The sequence below is a fragment of the Canis lupus genome, chromosome 34 (genome assembly GCF_011100685.1).
Source record: "Canis lupus familiaris isolate Mischka breed German Shepherd chromosome 34, alternate assembly UU_Cfam_GSD_1.0, whole genome shotgun sequence".
Taxonomy (NCBI): Eukaryota; Metazoa; Chordata; class Mammalia; order Carnivora; family Canidae; genus Canis; species Canis lupus.
This window is the reverse complement of record NC_049255.1, coordinates 19,905,122-19,915,929: the sequence shown is the minus strand read 5'-3', so window position 1 is coordinate 19,915,929 and position 10,808 is coordinate 19,905,122. Positions and strand designations below refer to the sequence as shown.

Sequence of the window (10,808 nt, the reverse complement as noted above, 5' to 3'; positions counted from 1 at the left end):
TGTCTGGCCTACCCCCTCTCAACCCTGCTCCTGCTGGGACGGTGGGCGCTGCCAGCTTCCCACCTGCGGGACGCCCGCTTCCCAGGCTCTCAGAGACCCCTCCCTGCCAGCCCTCCTTTTCTCCCCGTGTTCATGCTGCCTAGACACCATCCCCTTTTCTGTCCAGAGCCCTCCTTGCAAAACGGCAATCCTTCCCTGGAGCAATGGAATCTTGGACTCCAAAGACCTGCCAGGCACAGCTCAGGCCCTGCTGCTAACGGTGTCTAGCATTTGCATGGACACAATACCTTGTTAGGGGCTCACCCAGCTCTGTTAGGAGCTTTTTACTCTGGTTCACATGTCAGTAAGAACATTGTCCTGGGACCATCATACGCTTGGGCTCTGAGACTGGATCTGCCATTATCTGGCCATGCAACTCTGAGCCGATTACTTCCTTTCTCTGAGTCTCATTGTGCCCATCTAAGAAAGAAAAGAGATAAACTTGATAGCCTTTCATATCCTTTCTATCTCTGACCTTCTATGGTTCTCTGATTCCAATTACTGGACCAGGGCTGGAAGTCAGGACATCAGGGTTTTGTCTCAGGTCTGTCACTCCTAAGCTGTGTTCCCTTGGGAACTCATGTCACCTCTTCAGGCCCAGAAGCATAATATCAGCCTGAAGTGCATTCATTGCAAGCCTCCATCAGAAGCAAATATATTGGGGATCCCTGGGTGGCTCAGTGGTTTAGCACCTGCCTTTGTCCAGGGGCATGATCTCGGAGTCCCGGAATCAAGTCCCGCGTCGGGCTCCCTGCATGGAGCCTGCTTCTCCCTCTGCCTGTGTCTCTGCCTCTCTCTTTCTCTCTGTCTCTCATGAATAAATAAATAAAATCTTTAAAAAATAAAAAAAAATTTAAAAAGAAGCAAATATATTCAATAAAGAAGGTGAATGTACCTGTCTGCTGGAAAGTTCCACACAGAGGAGGGAGATGGCTACTACTAGTATTACTATTATTATTATTATTAGCTTTATGGCCAAATGACTCAGCCAAAATCAAAGCATCAACCTCCAGCTCCTCTCAGATGGGGCCATCATGAGTCTTAAACCCACCAGCTGTGCTATTTTTACTTCCATGGCTTTGCTTTCAAGAGCTTCCCGAGTGCAATACACAACATGCGTGCACACATACATCTCCTTTTTCCCCTGGTCCCAGGCTCTTGTCTGGAATCCGGTAACTTTAATTTGCTCTTTCTCATGATCTTTAACTGAAATGTAGGCAAGTGGGTAAAATAGCAAGACTGGGCTGTGGAGCCCTGGCCCAGTCCCTGGAGGTGACAGACTTACTGAGAGCGCAACCCCAGAAGGGCAGAGCACTCCTTTTTGAGTCAGAAGTCCTGGGCTGGGGCTGTGAGTGAATCACTGACCTAAATTCACACATCTAGAGCAATCCTTTGAAACATAGGGAAGTGAGGAGATTCCTGGACTTACATTCTCTTGTGGGATGAAAGCTTTTAGAGATCCCTCACATTCCTCTGGGAGATCAGTATCATTTGCCTGTCCTCTGCCTGTCACCCACCTCCCAGCATTGCCAGGAGGCTCCCCTGAGGGCTAAAGGAACCTAAGACAGACACCACCTGCCAAATGAAGTGGCAGGACTAAGAGGGTTCTGGAGTCCTCGCAGGAAAGGAGTCTATGCTGATGGCTTCAGTGAGATTAGGAATTAGAAACCAGAGGGGATCCAGGGACAGTTCCAGACTCTCATTCTTCTTCAAATTGTGAAATTACCCATGCCCACCTAGCAAGGAGTCCAGAAGCAGCTCTGTTCGGATGATGGAACCTCAGCAGTCCTGTTCTTCTCACCGAGGTACTGAGTGCTGACTAGATCCCAGGGGCCCTTCTAAGTATTTTATGAGTATTAGTTCATGTCATGTTCACAAGAGTCCTGTGATATTACCACTATTGCTGTCACTGTGTCACGGATGACAAAACCTACATCCAGAGTATTTGCATATCCTAGGGCTGCCATCACAAAGTACCACAAACTAGATGGCCTATAACAAGAATATATTATGTCACGGTTCTGGAGGCCCGAAGTCTCATATCAAAGTGTCAGCAGGGCCATGCTTCCTCTGAAGGCTCTAGGGAAGAATCCTTCCTTGCCCCTTCTAGCTTTCTGGTGCTTGTTTCCAATCCTTGGCATCCCCTGTTATGTGGCAGCAGTGTCTTCAATCTCTCCCTCTGCCTTCACACTTTGCTCTGTGTGTGTCTCTGTGAACAAATGTCCCTCTTATAAGGACATCAATCACTGGATTAGGGTCCCCCCACCCCCAAGCCAGCATGATGTCATCTTATCTTGATTACGTCTGCAAGGACCTGTTTCCAGATAAGGTCAAGTCAAATCCAAGGGTTAAGATTTAACTGTATATACTTCAGCAGGGACACAATTCAACCTACAACACAGAGAATTTAAGTGATTTTCCCAGCATGTAATAATTGGTGAAGACTCATGTATGACTCATATAAAGATGATGTCCCTCATGATCCAGTCTCAGCAAGGGGTTACATTAAAAAAAGAAAACTTTAAAATTCAAAGCAATTCACAATTCAACTCCCTCTTGAGAAACCAAAACAGAGCAGTGATGTTCTTACCGCAAACAGTCTTAAATGCCCAATCCCTCCCACCTCTCATATACACACATTCTCTCTCTCTTTCTCTCTCTCTCTTCCCCCCCCCTCTTCTTTCTCACAAAGTCTTCATGAACTCCACAACAGGGACTCTTCTGTCTCCTCTCATCCATCCATTTACACCCCAACTAACTGAGTTTATGCTATAGAGGGAAGTAGTTGTGGGTCTAGGTTTCTTTTTTTTTGGGGGGGGGGGGGGTTCAGGTTTCTTTTCAAAATACTTTTAAAATATAAAAACAGAGAAAAAATATTACCTGTAGTTCAACTAGCCACTGTTAACAGTTAGCTCTAATTCCTTCTCCTTTTTATTTTTGTATTCCTTTAACATAATTGTAATTTCACCATGTACATGGGTTTTCCACCCCCCCCCCTTTTTTTTTTGCTTAATATAACCTACTAGGAAAGTTTTCAGATCATTGCAAATTCTCCATTAATGTGATAAGTAATGGGTGCCTAATGGTTACTAAGTTAAGGCTAATTTAACTGCTCTCTTAAAATTGAATATTTACATTGTTTCTGGTTTTCTACCATTATACATGACTGCTATAAGGTGTGGTACAAAGATAAGAAATTAGATTAAGTAACTTTCAAGGCCTCGAGAACCCATGAGATTGAAATTCTCCAAGTGTCAGTTCATAAATGTCCATCTTTCCCTTTGTCGGAAGTTGCTTCCTATACCCCATAGCATATCTCTTGCTGTGCAACAAACCACTTTAAAACTTAGTAGCTAAAACAACATCCATTACGTTTGCCTAGATCTTGTGATCAGAAGTTTGGGATAGGCTCAGCAGGATGGTGCTTTTGCTGGATATGCCCAAGGCCATTCCAGTAGAGGCTTGAGAATCTAGAAAGTCCAAGATGGCCTCACTCACTTGTCTGGCAGTTGGTGGTAGCTGTCAGCTGGTTGGCCTAGAGACCTGAACTGGGGTGATTCATCTCCAGTAGGCCTGGCAGGGCTTCCTCACATGGAGGCTTCAGGGCACTATTTCACATGGGAAAGAGCTACAAGACCCCTTGATGCCTGAAAGAGCTACAGGGCCCCTTGGAAGTGGCATATCTCTGCATATCACATGCCTTTTGTCAAAGCAAGTCACAGGCTTACACACTGAAGACCTACTTCTTCCTGAAGTACCTTGCCATATACAGCTAGAAATACATACTGACACTTTCAACATTGCCTAGAGATCTCCTTAGCAGATCCACAAGTTTATTGTGTACGTTTTTCTATCTTCTATGTGGCCATGGGGAGTTGTGCCAAACGTTTCACCACTAAGTGACTCCAGTGCCTTTGCAAGCTTTCTATAGCTCACTGCTTTTTTACCCTCTACTTGCTGACAATCCCAAAACCCAAGCCACAGGTCTTAATTGTTACTACAACACTGGACTTCTGGCTCTAGTAACTGTATCAGCCAGAGTTCAGTGAGGAAGGCAGATCCTCTGTGAGGATTGGGAGGTAATGGCTATTTTGGGTATCAGAAATCACATGACTAGAGGAGGAGCTGGGGCTGTGAAGGGCAGGGCTTGGAATTAAGAGGATCAGTCACTAATCAGTGTTCCTGAAGCCCTGGCATGGGTGCAGATGTTGACATCTGCAGGGGAATGTGAGAATTCAAGAGCATCTAAGGAGCCAAAGTGGGCCTGTGAAGGGGGCCCATGAGGAGTTCTGTGAGAAGCTGTTGGCATTGAGCAACTCCCACATCTGTGGGTCCATCTACAAGCGGTGGTATGTTTAGGCCACTGTTGGTCATTAGAGCCAGTTGTTGGAAAGAGGCACTGGATGTAGAGTGGAGGAAAGTGAGACAGGTTAGAACCTAATGGGCACATCTACACCTGTCCATCTTGGTATCTGATCACAAAACACCCTGCAGAGAGTAAGGATTGTTGTGTTCTAAACTCACACAAGTTTCTCTTCTGGCCTGGAAGTATACAAGAAGGGAGATTCTGGGGAATGTAGTTCCCAGATTAACTAAATCAACAGCAGGACAATCCAGCACACTCCCTGAATATCTGACTAAATTAATTCTGAAAAGCACTTCAAAGGCCCAAAGAAGATCGGAGAAGCTCCAAGATTTAGCTTGGGAACACTGACAAGCAAAGCCTTGAGGTATTTAGATCTGTATGACAGTCTTTGTTTGTTTGCCTCAAGCCTTAAAGGAGCAGGAGGCTATTGGCCAGGAAATTAGGCTACAATCCCGGGCCTGAAACCACCACTTGATAGATAATAACCTGGCCTAATTCATTTAAATTAGCTGGGCTTCAAGATTTTCCTCAATAAAATGAGAACACTCATTCCTGAGCTACCTCCTCCATACATTGCTCCAGGGACTGGTGGAGAGCTGTCAGTATTAATCTCTGATGAGATGACTTTATAGACACATGGAGAGCAGCCACCATGGTCCTCCCACAGAAACTGGGCCAAAGTGTCTCAGCCCTGCCTTAGTTTTGCCAAAGTTTGTTCTTTGCCAAATTTGTTGTTTCTACTAAGGTGAAAATTCATAGAAAACAGACTCTGGCTTCTCCTCCTTAGATCTCTCTCCCCATCTCCCTGTCCTCAATAGAACCCCCTTCCTATGACAGGTGGTAGTGGGAAGGAAGGGACAGTTGAGACTCTGAATATCTCTGAGACATCGCTATTCCTTCGGCCTGGAAGCTCTTCCTGCTACCCCCTACCCTCCACCTACTATTTCCATCTCCCTAAGTCCTACTCATCTTTCAGGCCTCAGCTCAAAGAATGTTCTTCTTCCTAAATGTTTTATGATTTCCCTCAGCTGGATGTAATTTTTTTTCCTCCTTTAACCCCTGGAGATTCCTATCTTTCACTGCAATAACTATGCCCTGACACATACCCATTTGAGTACTTATCTTACTCTCCTATTAAATTTCACATTCCCAGAGGCAGGGGACTTGCTCTTTAAGCTCATGCAACAAATAAGTAATTTTTGGCATCCTCCACATTGTAGTCCAGACAGAATTTGGTATATAAATATTTTTTGAATTGAGTTGAAAGAAAACAAATTGAGGACATGCATCCATGTGTTGCTGCCCTAAATAACAATAGCCTGAAAGGATATGGTTGCCATAATAAAAAATAGAAAAATGAGGAGTCTGTGATCCCTGGCCAGATAGTTCTCTATTATGAATTTTGTGTCTTCATTTGATAAGGTACTTCCCCCCATCATGTTAATATGATGACCCTAGAAATGGGACAGTCCAAACAGAAGCCAGGACTCAATCTTCTGCCTATACTCAGAGGTAAATGATTTTTGTAGAATGTTTTAATTCATAGCAGGGGCTGCAAATATTAACCAAGGTCAGTGACCCCTCTGTTTGGGTTATGGCTGGAGCTGTCACTGAGCCACATCCTCTCTGGGAGACAGTCCATGAACCCAAGATAAAGTTTGAAGAGGCCCTTGAGCCAGAAAATTTGTTTGGCAAAGTGCCTATGTGTTTGGTCATGTATTCTCTGGGTTGGTGGGTTCCTTTCTTCAGGGTCAGAATAGTTCCAAAAGTAAAACTGTATCAGGAAATGCTTGTGGTTATCTCTCTACTCCTGAGCAAGTCACTGGCCTTCTTTGGACCTCAGTTTCCTCAGTTCTGATATTCCAAGACTCTATTCTGAGCTGTAGGCTGAATTCCCAGGATTCCAGGGCCTTCTCTTCCCTGCTCCTAAAGGTGTAGATGTCTCAGATGTTCCCATGGGCTTCAGCCAAAACATGCTTACCTGTTCTCTGCAATAGTGTGGCTCTGTATGGGATGACTGTTTTATCTGCCATCATGAAAATGTCCTTTATCCAGGAATTTATAAGAGAGTTTATTATCACAGACTTTCATTAGGTCTCCCCCGATCTAAGTTATCCCTGGTTGGTTTCTTTTTTTTTTTTTTTAAGCTTTTACTTATTAATTTATGAGAGACACACAGAGAGAAGCAGAGACCTAGACAGAGGGAGAAGCAGGCTTCCTGCAGGGAAGCCCGATGCAGGACTCGATCCCAGGATCCTGGGATCACACCCTGAGCCACAGACAGACGTTCAACCACTGAGCCACCCAGGCACCCCTCCCCTGGTTGCTTTCACATGAAAGTGTCCAAGCTACAGAGAGTAGCTACATGGAACGTGTCCATGCTACAAAGACTTTGGGGATATCAAAGTACAGGAAGGGAATTGTGAGTCTGGAGGTGTTAATGCTCAAGGCGTCACTATTCATTAAATAACTGACCTGGTATTACATGGTTATAGGTCACGAAGAAGTTCGAGTTCATCAAGTTCTTCAACAGAAAGCAATCACTGTGTTGAAACTCCTGCTCATCATCTTCTAGTTGGCCTATCGAATGTGTGGGTATGGTGACTTGTTAGAATACTAGTATGTCGGAATTGGAAGAGAACATATAGCTCAGCTAGTTCAAAACTCTGTTCTATCAGGTGGATAACTGAGAGCTAGAGAGGAGGTGGCCATATAACTGTTTATGGTAGTCAAGAATAAGCTCATGACCTCTAACTGCCAGGTCCATCTACCTTATATTACTCCAAAGCAGAAGTCACCAAGACCTGTACCCAATTTCATGCCTTTCCTAGGCCTTCACACTAAAACTATTTAGTCTTATCTTTATTAAGTTCTAATAAGAGCAGCTCAATGAGATTCTATTTTATAACATATATCAGCTAACTGATTTTAAAAAGACACAAAATAAAACATTACATAAAGGAGACATAAGAATTGCAAAGGCGTTATAGTCTGGGGATGTTCAATGCAGAGCAAGTAACATCACACAACACAATATCCCCAAGATGGTTGACATTCATAAAAAGGTCCCCGGATCACCAAAGAGGGTTAGCATGTTTCACCTAAGAAAGCAGGGATTTGTATAAAGCACCTTATAAAGCATTACGCCAAATATGATGATGATGATGATGATGATGATGATGATGATGATAAATTAATTATAGTCAGGTAAAACTTCAGCTATCTAGGAAACTCAGGTAAGCGAAAGAACAAATCAGCCGTGGTGGTCAAGGAAGTGACTGTGTGCAGATAGGTACATTCTACTTTAAAAAGGCTGGTGTGAGTTTGGCTAGTATCTGCAGAGAAGAGGAATAAACAGCAAAGCCATGATCTCATCTTCTGTTTACACTTCAATTCCCAAAGTTAGTGATTAATTGTCCTTGTGTTTTGTTGCCAGGGCAAATTGTTTTTCTTTAAAACTCCCACTTATCTTAAATAAATAAATCATTAGTTTCAAAACAGAAGTGTCAAATGTCAAGATACTTCTGACATACTAAGCTAATGAACAAAACAATGAATGCATTAGAAGCTACTAGAGATAGGCAGAGGCTTTGAGAACTTTTCCTTTAATGACTTTGAAAGGCAGCAGAATCATTCTTGCTAAAAGATTTTCTCATGCATCTTGGCTAAAATGTCAATCTAGAGCTTGCAAACACAAATACAACCTTAAAAGAACCCAGTTAGTGTAAATGGTAAGAGCGGTAGGTAGGCCAAGCGTTCATAGTCAAATAAATAGATCAGCCAGCTATCACACTGTTTCCCAAACCAAATTCACACAAAATCAGCTTTAGGCAGCCAGTTTAGGATCTCTACTTGGGTCTCTGAATTTACACAGGGTCTCTAGCTTTTCCAAAGTAGGGAATTCTTTTAGCAAATAGGTCATTTTTGCCTCTGAGTCTTAACACAAACACAATTGTTTCAGGGATGAACCCAGTCATTTCTGAATTATTAAAACTATTTATTAAATATAGTTCTAAATACACAATTTCCCTGCTCAAAAGTTTTCAGTATCTTTACTCACAGAATTAAGAGTCGCGTAGTGTTATGATAGCATTCAAAGACAGTATAATGTCATTTCAACCTATTCTTCAACCTCTCCTGCTATAATCCCCACAGACTCCCTGGCTTCTCATTGTTCTCAGAACAAGCCTTGCATTTTAGTTCTTGACAACAAACATTTGTTGGGTAAGTGCTATGCGCCAGATCCTGCTCCGCTCACTGAAAACACATCTGTAAAGAAAACAAAGTCTCGCTCTCCTGCAGTTTCCATTCTGATGGGATCTTTCATCTCCTTCGGAGTGCAGTCCCAGCACTTGTGTTCCCATTAAAGCACTTGTCACACTGTATAATAGCCCTGTCTGTGTTTGCGTCCCTCTGAACACTGCCTCCCCATGCACAGCTCCCATGCTCTGCTCACGGGCAGCACACACTGAATGCTCAATGAATGACCTGAAGTTTATCTCTCTTCTTTGGAAATGTGGTCAGTTTCTGTTGCATGTGGAATCTATCAGTGAGGTGATCTCTTTCTGAATTCTAATATTGAGTTATTTTCAACAAATAAGCCAGTAATAGGAATGATAAATGCCAAGCTACTCCTGATGGGCCTAAACAAATGAATGAAACGGTGACTGAACAGCCCCAGAGACTTAACCTGTATGGTATCTTTCCTCAAGGCCCAGAATCCCGAATTCCTTATCTCTATCCCTGATCTACTCATAAACAGACTCTCCCTCTTTTCTCCTGGAGACCATCAGGGAAGCTAATTTGGGAAGCAACTCATCTTGTTCCCTCTCTCTTTGATCCCAAAGGTAGAAACTGAAGAGCAGGTGCTGGCAACCTTCTGTGGCAGGGAGACTACAGACACAGAGCAGACCCCCGGCCAGGAAGTCGTGTTCTCCCCCGGCTCTTTCATGTCCATCACTTTCCGGTCAGATTTCTCCAATGAGGAGCGATTCACGGGCTTTGATGCCCACTACATGGCTGTGGGTATGTTGGAGAAGAGGGTGGCTCATCCCGAGATCTCCTTTTCTCTCTAAAGACTAAAAGTACCTTATGCTCTCTTACTGCCTTACTGCATTTGCTCTATCACATATCTACCCATCTGTCTATCCTCCATCTATCCATCAGTCCATCCTTTTTTGATGCATTTCAAGGTGCATTGCAGACAACAGTAAACTTTTTCCTAAATATTTCAGCATGCATATCATTTTGCTAAAGTTCAATATCTACCCACAATTTTTTTATTTTAATGTAAAATTTACATTCAATGAAAGGTACAAACCTTAGGCACACTTGTTGAGTTTTGAAAAATTTATATTTGCATGTGACCCAAACCCCTAACAAGATATTGAACTTTACTGTTAAACCCAGAAAGTTCCCTTATGCTCCTTCCCAATCACACTCTGCTCTTATCTCCCTTAGAGGCAACAATTGTTCCAATTTTTTTCCACCATAGATTAATTTTGCGTCTTCTTAAATTTCATGTAGATGAACATACACAGAATATATTTTGGAAGTTAGGATTCTTTTACTTAGTGTAAAGTTTTTGAGGTTCAGTCATGTTGCAATGCATTGGAAATTTGCTCCTTTCCTGGCAGAGTAATTTTCCATTGAATGACTATACTACAGTCTGTTTATCCATTCTTCCATTGATGGACACCTGCACTCTATCCATTTTTTTTTTTTTTTGGCTCCCATTAATAAAGTTTCTATGAACTTTCTTGTAGAAGACTTTTTGTGAAAATATATTTTCACTTCTATTGGGTAAATATCTAAGAACAGAATCCTTGGATCATAGGACAGGTGTATATTTGGTTTTATAAGAAATTGCTAGACCTTTTACAAAGTTTTTTTGCACCATTTTATATTCCTTCACCAACAAATGACAGTTTGATGTCAATTTTTAAGTTTTTTTAAATTTAGAATTCTGGTGGGGTATGTAGTGGTACCTCATATGGTTTTAATTTATATTTCCCTGGTGACTAGTGATGTCATGCATCTTTTTCATGTGCTTTTTGGCCATTCCTATATTTGCTGGGGAAAAACGTACCATGAAATCTTTAAATTGGGTTGAGAGCATAGTTTTTTTTAACGTTTACATTGCCACTGCCCAGGGAAGTGGGACATAGAAAGAAAGGGGCAGCATGGACTAGAAGTAAAGAGTGGGTTCTGGAGCCAGCCTACCTGGGTGTGAATGCTGACTCCACCACATACCATCTCTGTGAGTTGGAGTAAGTTCTTTAAAGGCCCCAAGTCTCTGTTTCATCATCTGTGGAATGGGGATGGTAAGTCCTGCTTGCTATTGTCACAACTGTTAGAGGGCACTAGCACCACCAGGGGTCAGCTTGCCTGGCCTTGAACCTGG

At 42.8% G+C, this 10,808-nt stretch overlaps 1 protein-coding gene across 7 annotated transcripts in view; it reads left to right on the top strand.

The window, feature by feature from the left end:
- The window catches only part of MASP1 (mannan binding lectin serine peptidase 1), a 61,276-nt gene that overhangs the window by 16,722 nt on the left and 33,746 nt on the right, over nucleotides 1-10,808 (top strand). For all 7 annotated transcript variants that reach the window (XM_038583661.1, XM_038583658.1, XM_038583656.1 and 4 more), the window contains one exon: nucleotides 9,253-9,430. In XM_038583661.1, coding sequence (XP_038439589.1) covers nucleotides 9,253-9,430 — 178 coding nt within the window. The remainder of the gene's footprint in view (nucleotides 1-9,252; nucleotides 9,431-10,808) is intronic.